Source organism: Mesoplodon densirostris, chromosome 3, assembly GCF_025265405.1.
Source record: "Mesoplodon densirostris isolate mMesDen1 chromosome 3, mMesDen1 primary haplotype, whole genome shotgun sequence".
In the NCBI taxonomy this organism is placed as follows: domain Eukaryota; kingdom Metazoa; phylum Chordata; class Mammalia; order Artiodactyla; family Ziphiidae; genus Mesoplodon; species Mesoplodon densirostris.
The window spans coordinates 49,186,223-49,209,017 of record NC_082663.1 but is presented as its reverse complement, the minus strand read 5'-3'; the positions used below and the strand labels follow the sequence as shown (position 1 = coordinate 49,209,017).

Here is a 22,795-nt window from a genome sequence, read left to right as displayed (position 1 = left end):
TTACCACTACATGATCTACCTGCATCTGTGACTATATATTCTACTTTTCTGCTATTACTCCTGATGAACTTTCCATGCTCTTGTCAAAGGCCAATTCTTCCACAAGTGTACTAGATCCTGTCCCATCTTGTTTTCTCAAGGTCTTCCTCCTGCATCATTAATGATTCCTTTTTGACTGGAACTTTCTCATCACTATTAAAAAATTTGGTTACTTCCACTGTCTTTAAAACAAAACATAATAAAATTCCTCTCTTGACTCCACTTTCCCATGCAGGTACTGCCTCAACACTCTCCTTTCTTTTACAGATAAACTCCTCATAAGCATTATCTATACTTATTCTCTCCAAATTCTCTCTTGCTATTCCTTTTTTTAAAATCAGGCTTTTGTTCCTAACACTCTGCAGAACTATTTTTGTCAGGATCGGTGACTTCCTGTTCTTAAAGCAAAGAATTAATTCTTCGCCCTTATTTGACATGATTGATCATTACTTCCTCCTTGACACTTTTTCTTTTATTTCCCACTTTTCTGGCTGCTCCTTTTTTGTCTTCATTGTCTCTAAACCCTGTTATAGCCTAGGGGGTCAGTCTTGGAACTTCTCATTTTCTTTCTTTTTTTTCTTTCGAATTCTTTTTTTTTTTTACTGGAGTATAGCTGATTTACAATGTTGTGTTAGTTTCAGGTGTATAGCAAAGTGAATCAGTTATACATACACATATATCCATTCTTTTATAGATTCTTTTCTCATACAGGTTATTACAGAATATTGAGTAGAGTTCTCTATGCTATACAGTAGGTCCTATTATCTATTTTATATATAGTAGTGCGTATATGTTAATCCTAAGCTCCTAATTTATCCCTCCCCCCTCCCCTTTCACCTTTGGTAACCATAAGTTTGTTTTTTACATCTATGACACTACTTCTGTTTTGTAAATAAGTTCATTTGTACCATTTTTTTAGATTCCACATATAAGCGATATCATATGATATTTGTCTTTCTCTGACTTACTTCACTTAGTATCATAATCTCTAGGTCTATCCATGTTGCTGCAAATGGAATTATTTCATTCTTTTTTATGGCTGAGTAATATTCCATTGTATATATGTACCACATCTTCTTTATCCATTTCTCTGTTGTTGAACACTTAGGATGCTTCCATGTCTTGGCTATTGTAAAGTGTGCTGCAATGAACATTGGGGTACATGTATATTTTGAATTATGGCTTTCTCCAGATATATGCCCAAGAGTGGGACTGCTGGATCATATGGTATGAACTTCTCATTTTCTATTTACACACATTCCCTGATCTCATCCTGTCTCCTGGCTTTTCAATACCATTTATTTGCTGTCAACTTCCACATTTTATCTCCAGCCCCAATTTTTCCACCAAATTCTTAGCTTATATACAACTTAATACCTCTACTTGGACATCTAATAGGTATCTCAAACTTCGTTTTCAAACTTGATCTCATTTCCCCCGCAAATGTGCTCCTTCCAGTCTTGCCCCTCTCAGTCAATGGCAACTGCACTTTTCCAGGTGAGGCCCAAAAGTTTAACAGTCATCACTGACTGCTCTCTTTCTCTCACACTGCACATCCAATCTGTCAGCAAATCTCATTGGCTCTACTTTTACAAGAGATCCAGAATGCAACTACTTCTTTCCACTCTCACTGTTACTCTGGTCCAAGCCACAATTAGCCCTTTCCTGAGTTATTACAAGAGCATACTGTCTCCAAGTTTTCTTTATGCCCCCCCTCAGTCTCTTTGCAATGCAGCAGCCAGACTGATCCTGTTAAATATAATTCAGGGCATACAACTACTCTTTTCAAAACCTTCCAGCGGCTTCCAATCTCAGAGTAAAAGCCATAGTCCTTATAATGGCCTGTAAGGCCTACAAGATTGAGCAACCTGTTACTTTTCTAACCTCATCTATTACCTTCCCTCTGGCTCTACTCCAGTCATGCTGGCTTCTGTGCTGTTCCTTAAAAACCTGAGCATGCTCCTGCTTCAGGGCTTCTGCACTAGCTCTCCAGGAATGCTCCTCTGCTACTTATCTTCATGACCAGCTCCTTCTGCCTTTATTCAAAAGTCATCTTCTTGGGGCTTCCCTGGTGGCACAGTGGTTAAGAACCCGCCTGCCAATGCAGGGGACATGGGTTTGATCCCTGGTCTGGGAAGATCCCACATGCCGTGGAGCATCTAAGCCCGTGCACCACAACTACTGAGCCTGCGCTCTAGAGCCTGCGAGCCACAACTACTGAGCCCGCGCACCACAACTAATGAAGCCTACGCACCTAGAGCCCATGCTCCATAACAAGAGAAGCCACCACAATAAGCCCGCGCACCGCAACTAGAGAAAGCCTGTGTGCAGCAATGAAGACCCAACACAGCCAAAAATAAAAATAAATAAAATAAATAAATTTATTTAAAAAAAGTCATCTTCTCAACAAGGCCATTTCTTTATACTATTTAAAACTGTAAAATCCTCCCCAACACTTCCTATTCCCTTTATCTGCTTTATTTTCTGTGGCCATTAACATACTATATAGCTATTTATCTGATTTATTATCTTTCTTCCACCTACTCTCCCACTCCCGAATGTAAACTCCATGAATTCAGAGGTCCTCAATAGATGTTTATTAAATAAATGAATGAAAAGGGTGAACCGTTGAATACATATCATGGCAGGAAATGCAGCCTGTGGGTACCTGTATTCTGCTACTAACAACTGACAAATACAGTATTCATCTGGACCTGAAAATACTTCAGATTCACTTGGGGTTGACACTATTCACTTTAAGTTTTTTTCTTTCCTTTCCTGTATACAGTGTTTTGTGTATTTATTTATATTTTACTTTACTTTTTCATGGTATGGAGTTCTTATTTTTTACATTTAATTGATTTGCAACACTATAAAAATAATTTTTGTTTCAATGTTTGGTTGACACATTTGTTTTAAGGGTGTGCCCCATGGGAGGGTTATGCTGAATTATTAAGACCAGGACAGAGCCATAAAAAGCATTAGAATTTCATTCTAATTCTCTGAAAGTCTCAAACGCTTAAAAATGAGTCACTACCTATTTATTTATAACTTACTTTATTTCTATAAACATTTTAATTCTATATTACTATTAGAAAAAATGATAAAATAGGTTCATTATAAGAAGGTGTAAGCATTATTTGAGAATTGCAAATGTCGCTTATAACATTGGAGAGTCTGTTAAAATAAAAAAGCTCAAGGACTTCCCCAGTAATCCAGTGGTAAAGAATCCGTCTTCCAATGAAGGGGGCATGAGTTCGATGTCTGGTAGGGGAACTAAGATCCCACACGCTGCAGGGCAACTAAGCCCACGTGCCACAAGTACTGAGCTCATGTGCCTCAACGAGAGAGCTTGTGTGCTGCAAACTACAGAGCCCATGCCCTGGAGCCTGAGCACCACAACTAGGAAGAAACCTGTGGGCCACAATGAAGAGCCTGTGCCGCAATGAAAGATACTGCATGCCTCAACGAAGATCCCGCATGCTGCAACTAACACCCGATGCAGCCAAAAAAAATAAATTAAATAAATAAATATTTTAAAAAAAGAAAGAAAGCTCAATTACTCCTGGACATTGCCAGTTTATATTCTGTATTTCTTCAAAAAGTCCCTGGTATCTACCCATTTTAATGTTCTTTTCTCATAGTTCTACTATTTTCATAGCTAATAAAGAAAAATGGAAAAGATATGTCCAGGGAAATATTTACACTCACATGCTGACATAAAACTAACTCAATGCTTATAGCTACCATATGTTAGGTATAATGCTAAACCCACCAGGAAGCAAAGGGTCCACTGCTTACAGTCTGTAGCTGTATTACCCAAGCAGTTTATCTCATCTTTCTAGAACTTAGATTCCCTATTAAATGGGTATAACTACAGTGTCTACCTCATAGGATTATTGTGATAATTAAAACAATATAATGATTGTAAAGCAATGGCATATACAGGTATACAGGTAAACACTTGACAAATGTTAGGTGATATATAAGATAGGTATTGGTATTTTAGTTAAGGTTCTTTTAGTTTCAAATAACAAGGGTTAACTCAAGCTAGATTTCAAGTATTTAATATATACTTACTGAGCACTTACTATGTGCTTTCCTATGTGCCAGGCACTAGGCTAAGAACTGGTAAGAAACAAGGGGAAATTTATAACACAGATGTGGGATGGCACTTAGAACCTGAAGGCAGACTTGCAGATGAACTTCATTCAGAAAGAAATGGAACTGGGAATTGGAAAGTTGCTGAAAACGTAGGAAATATTCTCTGCCTTGATACATAGAGTTGACTCTTGAACAACACAGGGATTGGGGCACTGACCCCCTCATAGTCAAAAATCCACCTATAACTTAACAGTTGGACTTCCATATCTGCAGTTCCACATCTGCAGATTCAACCAACCACGGATCGTGTAATACCATAGTATGAACTTACTGAAAAAAATCTGCGTATAAGTGGACCTGCTTCTAACCTGTGTTGTTCAAAACAAAAAAATCAAAACAAAAAACAAACACCTGTGTTGTTCAACGGTTAACTGTACTTCTCTTTGCAGACTGGTTTCCATTTTCTTCTTAGTAGATAAAGAAGTTTTTTTTCTGCAACAAAGTTTAGATAGTGGATTGAAGATAGCCACCCATGTGCTTCCAAGTTCATATGATACTATTCCAGCCTTATAGAAAGACTGCTACTATTTTCTCTTCCTTTCATTTTTTTACCTTAATTCCAAAGTCCTGACAGGGATCAAGTGTCCATCCTTGTCTAAACATGGGGGCAGCTAATGGGGTCACTGTAAGTTGAACAAATATTCCAAATGGCATCTACAGCAAGTATTATCCACAATTTCTAAAAGAGGAAGCTAAGACTGAGAGGTATGAGTTACTTTCCCATGTTCATGTGGGTAGAGTGCCAGAAACAGAATTCAAATCCTGGGGTTGTATAAGTGCAGGGCCAGCATATCAAAGTGGATGCCTTCTTCAATTCTGCATCTAAGAAGCTTTGCTTGCCTCACCCTAGTCCCAGCTCTGCTAATGCTTCATAGTTCTTTTCACTATGTTCCCTTACTAAAATGTAGCACCTTCACAACTTTCAAAGAAATGCAAAGTTTAAAAAAAGTTTCATGGATTCAGATTGTAAAAGTTTTTGCAAAGAACATGAAATAATGTTATGCTCTTATTGATTTTGTGTAGAAACTATTTGCCTTCCAGAAGACACTACTAAAATCAGAAACTTACCTTCCCATTCTGTTGGGATATCCCCTACTTCATAGTCTATTTCTCTTTTATTTGCTGATTCTACAATTCTTTTCTCTCGAATAGTTTGTCCTGTAAGACAAAAGTGATTATTACATTTTTAAATGAACCCATGACACAGTAGTTACTACATGAAATATTTTCTCTTTAGATATTACACACCTTCTCCTATGATAAGAGAATTAACAGGGAAAAGAACAGATTCCATTTAGAATTAGGTATATTAGAAAAAGCAGTTTCTAGACTACTTCAGAAATTATAAATTTCCTACATAGTATGCAAAATTAATTTGGTAGAATAAGTCTAGATTCTGTGTACAGAAAAAGAGAAACCACTTAATTTGCAGGCCAATAAAAAACATTTTAATAAACAACAGAATGTTTAACTCCTTCAAACTCTGCAGGTATATATATTAGAGGTGCTAGTGGCTGCTGCTACTGCCTAAGGGAATCAACATTCATGGCCCCACTATGGAAAATAATATGGAGGTTCCTTAAAAAACTAAAAACAGAGTTATCATACGACCCAGCAATCCCACTCCGGGGCATATATACAGAAAAGATGAAAACTCTAATTTGAAAAGATACATATACTACAATGTTCATAGCAGCACTATTTACAATAGCCAAATATGGAAGTAACCTAAGCGTCCATCTACAGATGAATGGATAAAGGAGATGTGGTATATATATATACACTATGGAATATTACTTGGCCACAAAAAAAGAATGAAATATTGCCTTTTGCAGCAACTTGGATGGACCTAGAGATTATCATACTAAGGGAAGTAAGTCAGAAAGAGAAAGACAAATACATATGATATCACTAATTTGTGGAATCTAAAAACTAATATGAATGAACTCATTTTCAAAACAGAAAGACTCACAGACATAGAAAACAAACTTATGGTTACCAAAGGGGAAAGGGAGGAAAACGAAGGATTAATTAGGAATATGGGATTAATAGGCACAAACTAATATACATAAAATAGATAAGCAACAAGGATTTACTGTATAGCACAGGGAACTATATTCAATATCTTATGATAAGCTATAATGGAAAACAATCTGAAAAGTATATATATATATATACATATATATATATATATATATATATATATATAAAACTGAAACACTTTTCTGTATACCTGAAACTAACACAATATTGTTAAACAACTATATATAAATTAGAAAAAAGAGCCTTGATTATATCCTTTCAAAGCAGCAGCAGCTTTGTCAAAATGGTGATTTCAAAACATATTACTTTGTCATTGAAACTTTGATCCTGAAGAAACCAGGTAAGTTTCTATTTCCCAACAGTTAACAAATGTGCCTGCCTACTCCAGGGAATGCAGGCTAAAACAGAGAAGGTATTGGTAGGTAATGATGAGAGGAGAAGTATGGCTTAACAATGGTCAGACCAGTCAGGGAGAGAAATCTGGGCCTTGCAAAATACCACTTTCTCTTCCCACTCCTAGGCCAATCTTACACTATGCCAAATAGAATGGGTCACATAATTCAAGAAATTGACTTTGTTGCCTGCAAATCTCTCCCCTAAACTACCTGAATTCTACATTAAAAAATTCCTTCGGGACTTCCCTGGCAGTCCAGTGATTAAGACTGCGCTCCCAATGCAGGGGGCATGGGTTCCATCCCTGGTCGTGGAACTAAGATCCCTCATGCCGCAAGGAAGGCGCGGCAAAAAAAAAAAAATCCTTCAATTGCAGACAAGGAAATTTCTAGGAGTGACTGTGCAGGAGAAAGGGAGCCACAAAAGGGTAGCCTAAGAATACTGAGTGGCTAGTTTTATTTCCTCTGCCTTAGTAATAGTAAGTGAAAGGCTAGGATTTCCTAGACAAGCCATTAATGGCTAATAACTCTGAGATGAGCTCAGGGAATCCCTGCATTTTATTATGGACTCATTTAACTGTGCTGATTTAATCCTAATACAGAGGTTCTCCAAGTTTTATAAAGAGGAGTTACCTTTTGCTTATCTTATCCAATAAATACACAGGAGGATAAGGGATTAGTAGTAAAGTCCCCAGGTTGTAGGGACAAGAATTAGGGTAAAAGGAGCCTCTAACAATGACAGCTGCATTACTCTCATAGCAGAGGCTCAACATATATACATATATTTTTACTAAAATGCTATTTATATCCACATATATAAACACATCATAATAACAAGTTACCATAAATTTAGCATAGACTAAATTTACTAAAGTATGTTTACATTACAATTTTCAAAACGTTTGAAAGAGTCAAAATATCTGTGTCTTCATAAATTCCTTATCTAAATACCAGGATATAAGTATATCTTTTTAGCAATAACAAGTACAGAAAAGAAAATTATCATCTAAAATACGAAATGCTAACAGATGGCCTTCTGAAAGTACATGTGTGTTCTATAAGCTTTTAAGTGTATGTCAATGAAATTTAGTGCATAGGGAGAGAACAGAGAGGTCTACCATTTCCAGCAGCACCACTAAATGCATATATAAGTAAGTATATCTATATGTCTGTGACATAAAAATTAACTTTTTATTCCTACCCTCAAGTTTATACACTTCCTTTAAGGTATCGTAAGAGTTTTAAGAATCAACATTCATACCTATTTGTGTGTATATGGAAAGACAGGAAGAGTAATTCATGAGTTAGTCACAGATAATTGCTGAAAAAAAACCTTTGTTTACAAATAGATGACATCAAAGGTTTATGAAATGCATGTACACATCTTTAGCAATATAAAATAAGGCCATTAATTTATTGAATAAACTCCTGGTAATCAGATATGGGCTTTTCCCTCCAAATAAATTGTTTTAAGACTACTCCATTCTGTACAATTTTTATGAATTGGGAATAAAACTTATGCCTCCCACTGAGTAAGAAATTATGCACAAATTGTACACTTGCTCATTCTAATATGCTTTCATACAAGAGTTGTAAAGACAATCCTACTTCTCATAGCAAAAACAATTTCCATCTAGTAAATGGAGCAAATTTAAGTATTTACTCAAGTGTCAAAACTTTAGGGTCTAATTTACATTTAAAAATTAACTTAGGGACTTCCCTGGTGGCGGAGTGGTTAAGAATCCGCCTGCCAATGCAGGGGACATGGGTTTGAGCCCTGGTCCGGGAAGATCCCACATGCCACGGAGCAACTAAGTCTGTGTGCCACAACTACTGAGCCTGTGCTCTAGAGCCCGCGAGCCACAACTACTGAAGCTCGCAAGCCTAGAGCCTGTACTCCTCAACAAAATAAGCCACCGCAAGGAGAAGTCCACGCAATGCAACGAAGAGTAGCCCCCGCTCGCCGCAACTAGAGAAAGCCCGCGCGCAGCAATGAAGACCCAAAGCAGCCAAAGATAAATAAATAAAATAAATAAAAAAATATTAACTTAATAACAAAAACTTTTAATCTAATACATGTGTAGGTTTAATAAGTCCTAATAAAACAATAAACAATTGACAGCAGTGTACTCAATGAGTATTAAGTAAAACACCATATTTACATGGTGTTTTACTTAATATTAAACAATATTAGATTTAATTAAAACAGTCAAAATAAAAGTTTGAATTCAGGTAGATCATAATGATCAATGGTATACGGATTTAAAGACTGTGTAAGTAACAGTACAATTTCCCACACTTAAAAAAATTTAAAGCTACCTGTCATTGAACTAATTGCCCTATGACGACAGCTATTCCTTTATTTAAAAAAAACATGGAATCCATTCAGTTAAAAGAAAAAAAAAGGCAAGATTCCCTTTCAGGTATCAGGTAGATAATGGGTTTAGGTAAAAGATGGATTTCATCTGTTCTACTGGGTTTCTGGGATAGAGTAAGAACCCTGGACACAGACTCGGGAAAGATGAGCTAGAGCAGAGAGTCCTCAACTTCAGTAATTCAAGTGCCAGCTTTGCAATTTTGGTCACACTTTGTGGTATTACATTCCTAATATTTTTCTTTAATTAGGCTTGCTTTTTTCTTCAATATTCACTTTTTACCTTACCCCCCCAAAGAAACCCCATGAAATCACTGACTCAATACACTAGTTGTATTTTGTGTTCAAACATACATAAAATAGATATATCTTAAAAATGTAACAGGCTGTCTTTGTACCTGCTGAAGTCATCTTGTAGACCACATTTCGAAAACCACACTGGTCTATAGAGACAGGCCCAGCAGAACATACAGTGATACAGGGCATAGGAATCAACATACCAGTAAGAAATTCCTGTGGATAGGAAACAGCTGATGAACATCAAAGTCTTGCTTGGATTGTGTTTACCCTTCATTTCATAAAATCCTATGTTATGTACAATCTTATGTTAGGTTTGAAAGAAGAGGGCAGAGATCTTAGAAGTATGAAGGGAGTGGTACTTGTCTGAGTATATACTTCTCAATAAGTTTGAAAGCATGCTAATGTTCTGTATATTCAAAAAATTAAATCAACATGGATGTGAAAGGGAAAAAAAAAAGGAAATGAAAGCAAACTGAAACAAATAAACCCAACTTTATTTCAGACTAATAACATAACCATACTGAATGGGGAAAGAAAAGAAAGTGGTATGTGCCTATGTACCCTAAGTTTCAGGAATGAAAAGAACTGCAAACACATCCTGAACTGTTTGTAGTATGTTTGTTTTCTGTAGTGGTATGGGCGAGGCAGTTCTGAAACTACTTTAGATATATGATTCAGCAAATGAGTAAACGTATTAATGTTATTGGAAGCAGGGTTCTCATTGTAGAAGGACATACAGATATGTAATGGGGAAAGGTAAAAAAGTACAGGGGTCAGATTGAAACTGGAGATATCAGTTACTTATGATAAATAAGATAGATAAGTATTTATACACAGATATATGTATTTCCATGTATACATCTGTATATATTTTCCTGGTTCTATTTGCAGAAAGAGCCTAGAAGCAAAGACCTTAATAGCAATAAGGACCCCTAGAGCCCAAATCTTGGCCTCTATACCATTATCCACCAAAAGAAACCAGGATTCCTCAGGAAAATGGCTGATTCCAGGCCTAGGGCAGGGTGGGTTCAAGATGAGCCTGGAGCATCTTGCTATGTCAGAAAACAAGAGTTCTCAAAAAAAAAAAAAAGAAAGAAAGAAAGAAAGAAAAAAACAATGATAATAATAATAGGGGCCTATCACAAGGACTTAAGGGCCAGCTTAAGGGCCAGCTTAACTGACAATGGCTAAATCTGGGATAAGCTGAGCACCAAAATAATCCAGGAATTATAGACCAGCAATTGTCAAAAGTGTGATAGGGAAGTCTGAGGGGTACTTACGACTCTTTTAAGGTGTCTGTGAGGCCAAACCTATTTTAATAATACTAGATGTTATTTGTCTCTTTCACTTTGATTTTTTCATGAATGTACAGTGGAGTTTTCCAGAGGCTACATGATATGTGATATAGTAACATACTGAATGAGGAAACAGATATGAAAAATCTAGCTGTCTTTTATTAAGCCACACATTAGGGGATGTGTAAAACAAAGCAATGCTACTCTTTTCTTTAAATGTTTCTGTTTTGGAAAGTATAGTTACTTCTGATCAAAAATATATTCTTTCTGTAAGCATTTATTACATTTATTAGGGTTATTTTTAATGAATTAAACACTTTAAAAATTCTGTTTCAGTTTCAATATGATAAATATTAATACATATCTCATAAACAAAGCTTTTTCAATAATCGTGAAGAGTTTAAAAGGATCCTGAGACCAAAACGCTTAAGAACTATATACCACTGGAAAAAAAAAAAAAAGGAACCCATAAAGGCAAAGTACTAAAGATATAGATAAATAGATGGATAAGTAAATAAATAGAGATAAAGGAGCTGTTGCTTACCACAGTGCTAAAGAGTAAATGTGAAGCAAATGCCAGAGCTGGAAAATCATCATTTTGTAACCATCTTGATAAAGAATGGTTCTTGCAAGAATCATTAATGGCAGGAGATTCTGTCTTTTGTTTTTTATTTAGAAATAATCTCCCCTTCCTCTACCTACAGTGTGTTCTTAGACATTTGAAAGCTAAACAAGACTTACACATTAAAAGGATGCTTGGGTTAGAAATTTATAAAATTTCTAATTTGGTACCTCAAATACTGCCTTCCTAGGGTCTTAGTGATCCTACTGATGAGTAAGACCGTTGACAGGTACCAGTCCGAGGCAGGTGCCACCAATGGTCCAGAAGAATGCACCAGCAGACTTAGACATCTCTCCTTCCCTGGGCCACTGCTCCTTCCTTAATCCATCCACACAGGCCAGGGAAAATATTTAAGCAGGCTTTAATCTTTAAATTTTGAAGCACCAGAACTCATAAGACATCTATTATAGTGGAAAAGGAATTTTCTTCCATCAGTACCAAATCAAAGGTGAAGGCCTATATTGGTCGTGACCCACTAGCACGTGTGATCTTGGTGAGGGTTTTCAACCAGCTGTCTACTTCCAGCCCAATATTTCCCACTGGTGGGGCACTGTGAGGAGAGATGAATGGAATTCTGAGGTGACTTTGGGGTGGAAAGAGAGATTGGGCTGAGTAAAGTGACACATCTCTGAGACAGCTATCCCCCTGAAAACAAGCAAGATTCAGGCCTTGGATGCCTGACAGGAGCCCCTGGCTTGGAGGAATGGTAATGAAGTAGGTAGGATGGCCAAGGTAAGACCCTTTCTGTCTGACTGATGTCTGGCCCTTTACCCCAGTGGCAGAGATCAGTGCAAACCAGGTGATAATTCTAAATCAGTTTGTGTGGTGATGTATAAAAGACTGAATTTTGCATACGAAAGGAGGCTTAGAAGTGTCAATGCATAATATATGAAAGCAAGGGCTATTGAAAGCCAAGAACCATACTACATATGTTAGATTTGGGGACTTTAAACCTTGTTATTCTGAACCTTTGTAAATTTTTTTTAAAAACGTCAATTAAGAGTACTAAAATAAGAATCCTTACACTGAAAGTCATTTTTCCATATGACTTAAAGCATAATTTGACTGAAGTTACTCAGATGTAGAATTCTTTTTATTAAGAACCTGCTATGTACCAGGCAATGTTTAGTTGCCTTTCATATGTTATCTCTTATCTTTAAAACAATCTTCTAGAGATGAGGAAAAAGAGGCATCAGGTGATGAGATTATCCAAATATACATGGCTAATTAAAGTAGTATAGCCAGTATTTGTACCTAAGTATTTTTCTGACTCCCAACAGTATGCATTTTCCATTTAAGATTTTAAAATTAGCATTTACAAAGTTTGCACATGGTATCATTACAGATATCCAATTAAAAACTAACATTTTATTCATAACTATCATAAGCTATTATTTTCCCATAGTGATCAAATGAGGCATTCCTACTGATGAGCCTATAATTTGACATATTCTACATATATTTATGTGAGCATGGAAGACCATCTCAGCAGGTCTCAGCAGGTAATACTTTTTTAAAAGCAATTAAAGAGAACTTCCAGATAAGCTTTCAGAATTTTTAAGACTGCCAACTAGTTCAATGGACTACCTAAAATCTTATTAGCTTTCCCATTCTTACAGTTTTCCCAGAAGGAATCTCAGCTTCTTCTATCTTAGAAAATCCAAAATTATATAAAAGTACATAGGAAGAATATCACAATTTAAGAAAAAGGATGGGGGCTTCCCTGGTGGCGCAGTGGTTGGGAGTCCGCCTGCCGATGCAGGGGACACGGGTTCGTGCCCCGGTCTGGGAAGATCCCACATGCCGCGAAGCAGCTGGGCCCGTGAGCCATGGCCGCTGAGCCTGCGCGTCAGGAGCCTGTGCTCCACAACGGGAGAGGCCACAACAGTGAGAGGCCCGCGTACAAAAAAGGATGAATCTAATGCAAATTGTATCTGTGCTTTCCACATGGACAATAAACTCTTATTTACTATTTATTTTTTTAAGAGTTCCACAGTAATATTATAAGCAAACAAAAATTTAAACTTCCAAAATGTTATTCAACCAACAAATATATATTAAAAGAGTCTATTACAATAATCTAGAAAGATTCAAAGTCAAAAGTTAAACAGGTTTTCTGATTTCTGATTCTAGTCCCAAATCAAGCACATAAGTCTTAGAAATGTCTAATATTTTACCTCATTTACTGCCTTTCCATTACTGTGGAAATCAAACATTGAAAATTATTATGTTTTAAAAAATAAAAACACTTAAATGTTACATAAAAAATCATTTACTTTCTAAACTGCAAGGAATTTTTGATTCTCAGAAAAAGTGCAGCTGTATTACACTTGCCCCTCACCTCCCAAAAGAGGTAATTATTAAAAAGAAAAATTCAAATGATGGATTCATACTATTTAGTCCATGTAACAATGTGTTCACTTTGAAGAGCTGAAAGAGAAGCAGCCATTTCAGGTTTTGATTGATGTGTAGGAAATCAGTATCTTGAAAGTATTTTATTCATCAAATACATTCTACAGTTCTTTGTAAAGCTAAATTATCTTCAATGTATAAAGTATATTTATATTGAGAATTTGAGCATTTAAGAAAATAACAAAAACAACTAACATTAGGTGATTCTGCTGTGACTACATCTGAATCATGACAGATGAGTTAAATGTCTTCAATACACATAAAAAAGGAAGGAAAATAAAGGGGGGATAAAGTATTTTTGTAGCCAAATTAAATAGGCTTTAAGCTATTATCATATGGAAATTCCAGGTTTTAAAAAGACTATCTTATAATGAGGAAATTTATGACTGACTGGAAAAAAATTTTCATTTTATAGTGAAAGTTGCTAACTAAACCAAGCAAATTCCAATATGGTACACCCTTAATAAAAAAAGGAGGAGTATTTTCTCCTCTCAAAATTAGCAAACACTCACAGTGTGGTATAAATCAATATAATCAAGTATTTGATTTCCACTTTGAGAATCCAACTTGAACACTTGGGGCTGTCAATAGAGAGGTAAAGAGAGAAACTGAAGGAATTAATTTTTTAAAGTGGCAAATATTATCAGAATTTAGAGAATTATCCACTTGTAAAGCTTGGGCCTAGCCCAAACTTTATTTTCACATTTGAAATGTATATGATATGGCTGATTACTTGATTGATTTCTAGATCCAGTTTCACAGAAATCAAATATTACTTGGTCATCTATCAAAGATTTTAAAAGCAGGGGCTTCCCTGGTGGTGCAGTGGTTGAGAGTCTGCCTGCCAATGCAGGGGACACGGGTTCGAGCCCTGGTCCGGGAAGATCCCACATGCCGCGGAGCAACTAGGCCCGTGAGCCACAACTACTGAGCCTGCGCGTCTGGAGTCTGTGCTCCGCAACGAGAGGCCGCGATAGTGAGAGGCCCGCGCACCGCGATGAAGAGTGGCCCCCGCTTACCACAACTAGAGAAAGCCCTCGCACAGAAACGAAGACCCAACACAGCCAAAAATTAAATAAATAATAAAATAATAAAAAAAGAGTAGCCCCCACTCTCCACAACTAGAGAAAGCCCACGCGCAGCAACGAAGACACAATGCACCCAAAAATAAATTAATTAATTAAAAAAGAAAAAAGATCTTAAAAGCATCAAGGACTGCACTATTAGCTACCATTAGTAACTCATAAAATATATGAGTTTTAAATATGGATAATTTAGTGAAAATAAAGTACATTTTGTGATACATGTCTTAATTTTAAAATATACATATTTATTTATTAGTCCATGAAATTACTAGTACCCTTCATTAGTCTATTTAATTTGGTTACCATCACGCACTACTTACTAATGAACAGCAATCTATTCTGATATAGAAAAAGACCACATAATCATTTAATAAAACCTGATATTCATCAGCTTAACAGGAACTTTACAAGTATTTGTGAACCAGATTTATGAGTACAAAAATTAGGCTCAGTTGGAAAGAGGCAGAGGTGTCAATAATTTTCAACCTCTTGTCTCTAAAAATACCTTCTTTAATAGAGGTCGAATTTATGAAACTGTTCAAAGCAGAGCTTCTCTGGTTAAGGCCGGCAGGCGTCCAAAGTACAATTTACCTTTTCTCTCCTCCCCTTGCCTGGAGGCAACCTCCTCACACTGTTAGAGCCCTAAGGAGTGCTGTGAAAATCACTGATTCAGACCAAGTACTGCACTTCTGAAATTGTGAAATCCATCCATAAACATATATTGGTTCTCTAAACAAAATCAAGATCTTGTGAATAGCAGAAAGACCATCATACTGCTTCTCTCCCTACCATGTCTTTCACATAGTTAATCACGTGACCTGTCACAAACTCCTGAGTAATCAGGTGTAAGACAATATAGGATTTTTCCTGCAGTTCCATACCCCAAGGTGATATAGGTCTACTTCAGTTGTGGAGCTATGATTTAAAGCTAGAACCTGACTTAAGGCTTGCTTCCAGTGTTTAGACAGGATTAAGTTCAGTAAGAAATCATTCTCTCACTTTGGAGCAAGAAGTCCTTAGGAAGACAAAGGAGTCTGAAAACCAACTCTTCAATTCACAGGTCCTCAAGGAAGCACGTCTCCACTGGAGAAGCATTCTCAATACTTCCTTCAGTCCCTTAGACCTGGAGGCCCCTGTGAAGGGGAAGAGATTGCGGTAGTCTGAGGCCAATCACAAGCAGTGAAAGGAAAGACAGGAAAGAAAATTCCAGCAGGAGCAACTTATTTATAGTACCCCATTATTTTAGTCATTAGTTTAAACTTTCTCTATGACAAAACTTTACCTTGGCTAATAACTTATAAAATTAGATGACATAGGGCTTCCCTGGTGGCGCAGTGGTTAAGAATCTGCCTGCCAATGCAGGGGACACGGGTTCGAGACCTGGTCCAGGAAGATCCCACATGCCGCGGAGCAACTAAGCCCGTGTGCCACAACTAATGAGCCTGCGCTCTAGAGCCTGAGAGCCACAACTACTGAGCCTGTGTGCTGCAACTACTGAAGCCCGTGCGCCTAGAGCCCATGCTCCGCAACAAGAGAAGCCACCACAATGAGAAGCCCGCGCACCGCAACGAAGAGTAGCCCCTGCTCACCACAACTATAGAAAGCCCACGCACAGCAACGAAGACCCAATGCAGCCAAAAATAAAGTAAATAAGTAAATAAATTTATTTTTTTAAAAATTAGACATAAATTTTACCTTCATTCTCTACTCCAGATTCACTGGTAGAAAGACACACTAATAAACTGTGATTTCACCAAAAGGAAGGCTGTTAGGAGCATGAAAAGGTAAGATTGGTCTCATTTTGCTTGTCAGGGTTGCAATAAAGACCATTCATTCTGCTATTTTTACCTACTTATTCCTTATTTTCCATTGATATTAAAAAAGATAAAGAAAAACAAGTTACAAATAGTGAAGATTTGTGAAATGGTAATATTATTTTAACATGGGTATCTCCAAAATTACTGTGTACATAAAAGTGGGGACTGCCTCTATTCAAGAGTATACTGGTAATGCATGCCAGGATATTACCTACAAAAGAATCAAATAATTGGACTTAAAAATTCTGTTTTAGTAGTAATAAATGATAAAGCTTAATATTTTTTCTTACTCTTTGCTACTTCTTTTTAAGTTTCCAGCATCTAGAGATCATATAATTTAGTCTAATTTAGCAACATATCAATAACATTTTGTTAATGTGGTTTTATTCATCAGTATTATCTGACTCATTTAGAAGATGAGCAGAATCATATTTATTGAGCAACATTTATATGTATGGTACTTACTTGACACCTATACTTCCCACATCCTCCTTTCGCTTTGGGCCTAGAGCAACTTAACCGTTGTACGACAATAGCACCACCTATTGGCTGGCAAAGGGATTGGAATAATCCAAAATACCACCTGCTTCCTTGCCCTTCAGAAAGACTAATGCATAATTTGGGCTCTTCTTTTCTTCATTTATTATTAAACCCACTTGAAAAAAATTTCAGCTGAGTTAAACCCACTTGAAAAAAATTATTTTCTCATGTATATCGTCTCTTTTTTCTCCTTCATCTCTCCTGTTAAAAACCTGTAGAGTTATTGCATCTCTCTTGATTCCATTGCTAACCAATGTGTTTTTGTTAACAAGCAGCAATTCAGATAAACCGAGGATTAAAAGGGTTTTGTGAATTATTCTGGAAAATGAAATGTCATTTATAACACAATTACTGTTGAAAAATGTATTGAATTTAAGCAAGCTGCCTATGTGGAACTTTGGAATTCAAGTAATTTGTAGGTTGGGAACTTGCTATAATACAAAAACATAAAAAAGCATTAAGACTCTCACTGTGGTTTCCAAGGCAAATAAAGGAACAGAATTCTGATACAAAACAATATTGGATACACCCTTCCCCCTTTCCAGAGCTGATGAACATCTATCTGCCTTGTCCTGTGGAATTTGAATATTGCACTACACACAGAGGAACACTCAAAAATGATGAGATGTATTGCTATTTTGCAGTGGCTCATTAAAGGTACACCAATGATATAGGAGAGAATTAAAACCCATTATTTTAACTTTATCTCTATGATGAAAATAACCAGAATTACATCTATAACCCTAACCACTTAATGAGCTCCAATCATGAACTTGGATGTCCTTACACTTCTGTTATGCAGAGTTCTATATCTTTCTGTAATACATCCTTAGTATCTAGCCCTTGAGGTTGTCCTATCTTCATGGTAAGCCCTATAAGTTCTCATCTGTGGGAATTTTGCGCTGAAGCAGAGAAACATGTAAGATACCCCAAGCTAACTGATCAATATGAAGTCATTTTTATTGCCAGTACTAATCAAATAGCAAAGGGTTTTGTCCCTTGGCCTTTTCCCTGTATCTCAGTTCTAGAAACTGCTCCTGAAATCCTGATTTGAGCCCAATCTGTTACAGGCAGGGAAAGGGGGCTTCTTTCTGCCCCATATACATTGTAACCATAACTGCTCTCACCTGTCTGGACAGAGCCTATTCTTGGTGGAAAGACAGACCCTATTCCCTTACACTGATTCCATGGTCTACTGAGACCTGTTTATGGCCTAATGCTGATGTCAACTGCCCAGGTTGCCAAGACCACCTTTTGTCTTGCAAATCACCTGTCCAGGACTCTTTTATTGGCTCCCCAGGACTTGGAAACTTATGGTCCGGCCTGTTTAATCGGTAGTTATGACATCTACCTCTCCTGAGCCTCAACTGCTTTTCCTTTTAAATCTCTCAAATCTTTTGATAGTACTATTATTTTACTCATTTCTTAATTCAAAAACTTCAGTTGTTTTTACAAGATGAATATACTTAACATTACATTTTTATGGTTAAATTGGTCAGTATTGTGTTTTTTATCACAAAATTTTTTTCAATTTTTAAAATTTTAAAACAACTGCAATTGATTTTACTACTGCTCCCCTCCCCAACAATGCAAACTTTCAACAAAATACATATACACATATTACTCTTCCTCTAATTTATTCTTTTTATCTCATTATTACACCACCACCCTCACCCAGGCCCTTCTTGTTTCATGCCTATATTAATAGAAAAACCTCTCTAACCATACTATATTGATGTCTATTTTTTATTGTTCAGAAATCCTTTCTTTAGGAAACCATTCATTATTACACCACCACCCTCACCCAGGCCCTTCTTGTTTCATGCCTATATTAATAGAAAAACCTCTCTAACCATACTATATTGATGTCTATTTTTTATTGTTCAGAAATCCTTTCTTTAGGAAACCATTCATTATTCCATTCCTTTTGATCCTGCTCTGTCCACTGAGTTTGGTGGGGCTATCACCCCTCCATCTAAAAGGAGGAATGTAAACTAAGTCTGGCCACAGTATTACATCCTTTTAGCCACAAAAAGTATGTCAGGGATGGGTACATGACTCCAGCTGGGCCAATCAGCATGTTCCTAGAACTTTTGTTGGAGCTTCTAAGAAAGACACTCAACCTCTGTGATCATGAGCTATAAAGACCATACAGACCTGGAACTGCTGAGGTCAGCCACGCTACATTGTGGAGAAAACCTACCTATGAATGAAACCAATTGGGAGGAAGGTAGAGTCATGTGATAGAGAGAACACACCCTGATGACTGAAGCTATTTTTATTTTTATATATCAAAAATTAGTCATACTCCTCCAAAATAGTTGTACAGACGATTGATCTCATAGCCACCGTGAAGTTCTGACTGGAAGGTTGTCCCCTTTTGAATCAGCTGCTACAAAGCTCAGAGTTGCAAGCCTGTGTGCCACAACTACTGAAGCCCGCGTGCCTAGGGCCCGCACTCCACAACAAGAGAAGCCACCGCAATGAGAAGCCCACGCACCACAACAAAGAGTAACCCCCACTCGCCACAACTAGAGAAAGCCCGCTCAGCAACGAAGACCCAATGCAGCCAAAAATAAATTTATATATATACAAAAAAAAAGAATATGCAAACATATTAAAAAAAAAAAAGCTCAGGGTTGCGTTTGTGGTCCACTCTTAGAAAATGTGCAGGTAATTAGAGTTTACATTAAAGCCTCATATCTGGCTCTACTATTCCCTCACCCTGATTTTACTTTCTCCTTTCACTGCAATTTTATGCCTCTATCTTCGTCTTTGAGTCTTCAATCTCACGTCTTTTCTGGAAGAAGGAAGAGAATGATCTTATAACACAGTTTTACTATATCACAACTCTATCACTCTTTCTATACAAAACTTAAGATCCTACTGCATGTATTTTTCCTTTTTTATATATATATTTTATTTATTTATTTGGTTGAGCCGGGTCTTAGTTGCAGCAGGCAGGCTCCTTAGTTGTGGCTTGCGGGCTCCTTAGTTGTGGCTCACTGGCTCCTTAGTTGTGGCATAAGAACTCTTAGTTGTGGCATGCATGTGGGATCTAGTTCCCTGACCAGGGATCAAACCCGGGCCCCCTGCATTGGGAGTGCAGAGTCGTAATCACTGTGCCATCAGGGAAGTCCCAGCATGTATTTTTCTTAAAAGCAAAAATCCAAATTCTTCACCTCATTTAAAATATATATATAACTATAAATATAGTTATATATATATAATAAATATTTATTTTTATAAATACACACACAAAGTACATAAGTCGAACACTTTACTATATATGGGAGAAAGAAAAAGAAGGTTCAAATTGCTCACAGTCTGGTTCAATGGTGCCAATATTTTTTCACTATGACTCACATCAGACAACCTAATGGCCTCACATTCCCAGAAGCATATCAAGACACATGGTATGTACAATTCTCAGCATGATAGCAACAACTTTTCTCTTTGGCTATTACTGATCTGAGACATACTGGTGGTCTCAGGGGTCAGATGGTTAAGAACAGAGATTGACTACAACACAGAGAGACAAGTATAAGAGAGAAAATGCCCTATGCTATACCACACAAGAAAAAAAAATAAGGTACTCAAAACTGTGGAGTAAAGATGAATGGAAAACTTTTGATAAGAGATACCTATCAAACAGGGGTTAGGCGGGCAAAGGAGGAAGAAAACTGAGATTAGAAGGATCATTCCAGAAAATGGAAAGTTTAAAGAACAATTGGAAAAATAAAATAAAATAAAGGACAATTGGATTTTACACAGGGAAGATGGTGAAAATAATTCTGGGCATTTGAATATATGCTACTTTGTATAGTATGTCATCTTTCTAGCATCACTAAAAAAAATCAGCTAATCCATATAATACCATTTTTAGATAAATGAAGCCAATTCCTTTGAAAAGCAAAATATTTCCAATCTGACCATTTTAATGAAAATAATGTTTAAATACTTTATGGATTTTTTTCTGCTTTAGTAAATAAAACACCATTCCGTGTACTCACTTTCTCTTTGGATCTCACACTAACTATAAGTAAGTCATTATACAGTTGACCCTTGGACATTGCTCAGGTTAGGGACCATAACCCTCTGTGCAGTCAAAAATCGGCATATAACTTTATAGTCTGCCCTCCACGTACGTGGTTCCTCTGTATCTGCAGATTCAATTGATCACATATAGTACTGTAGTATTTACTATCAACAAAATTCACATATAAGTGTACTCGTGCAATTCAAACCTATGTTGTTCAAGGATCGACTGTATATCGTACTTTAACATAAGTAGGTCCTACTGAAATTGGTTTTTTGACTTAGAAACTATTCCACTATATTATAATAATCCAGTTATTTCTTATTGCCAATCAGTATTACTGCCTCTAACTATTGTATATCACCTTTTTACCAATCTTTTTTTTTTTTTTTTTGTGGTACGTGGGCCTCTCACTGTTGCGGCCTCTCCCGTTGCGGAGCACAGGCTCCGGATGCATGGGCCCAGTCGCTCCACGGCATGTGGGATCCTCCCGGACCGGGGCACGAACCCGCGTCCCCTGCATCAGCAGGCGGACTCTCAACCACTGCGCCACCAGGGAAGCCCTACCAATCTTTTATGTGTAGAAAATTATGGGGAAAATTGTCAGAGAAAGGAATATTATCAAACTTGCTAAATCCCTAATCTGTTTTTGCACACTACACCAAGTTAGCAGCTCTGCTCTGAGGATAGCTATATTCTGTATAATGTTCAAAATACATAAATTTTGTGATTTACTTTTTTTCGCACTACCTTGAAAAGATTTTGTTTTGGTCAATACCCAGGCATGTTTTCCTGACTTCTCAAGCTGTCATAAACCTCCCTCAAGGACTATCATTTGGGGTATAATGGATTAGAAAACAGTCAATTAGCATAATATTAAAATTTAGACTTTTCCCATAATCTCAAAACAAGATTGTACATTCCATAATAATGTTCTCTGTGTTAAAGTTTGATTTAAAATATACTACTCTACCTCACACCTATTAAGATAGCTACTATTAACCACCCCCCAAAAAAACTAATAAACAAAAAAAATGGAAAATAACAAGTGTCAGCAAGGATGTGGACAAACTGGAACCCTCATGCACTGCTGGTAGAAATGTAAAATGGTACAGATGCTATGGAAAACATTATGGTTCTCCTCAAAAAATTAAAAATTGACTTATCATATGATCCAGGAATTCCACTTCTGGGCATATAACCAAAATAATTGAAAGCAGGGTCTTAAGAGATATGTGTATACCCATGTTCATAGCAGTACTACTCACAACAGACAAAAGGTGGAAAGAACCCAAGAGTCCATTGACAGATTAATGGATAAACAACATTTGTGGTATACAGATACAATGAAATATTACTCACCCTTAAAAAGGAAGGGAATTCTGACACATGCTACAACATGGAAGAACCTTGATGACATTATGCTAAGTGAAATAAACCAGTCACAAAAAGACAAACACTATGATTCTACTTATATGAGGTACCTACTTTCTTCTATGTTCATAGAAATAGAAAATAGAATGGTGGTTGCCAGGGACAAATGGGGAAGGAAGGGAAAGGAAAGTTTTTGTTTAATGGGTATAGAGTTCAGTTTTTCAAGATGAAAAGAGTTTGGGAGATTGGTTGTGCAATAATGTGAATGTACTTAAAACTACTAATCTGTACACTTTAAA

The 22,795-nt window shown here is 36.7% G+C and overlaps 1 protein-coding gene across 4 annotated transcripts in view; it reads right to left on the bottom strand.

Moving 5' to 3' along the window:
* Nucleotides 1-22,795, bottom strand: part of NDUFAF2 (NADH:ubiquinone oxidoreductase complex assembly factor 2) — a 196,859-nt gene that overhangs the window by 83,907 nt on the left and 90,157 nt on the right. For all 4 annotated transcript variants that reach the window (XR_009531446.1, XR_009531447.1, XM_060092922.1 and 1 more), the window contains exon 2: nucleotides 5,272-5,361. Coding sequence is in view for 2 of the 4 variants with exons in the window: in XM_060092922.1 (XP_059948905.1) it covers nucleotides 5,272-5,361 (90 nt within the window). In the remaining 2 variants the exon portion in view is untranslated. The remainder of the gene's footprint in view (nucleotides 1-5,271; nucleotides 5,362-22,795) is intronic.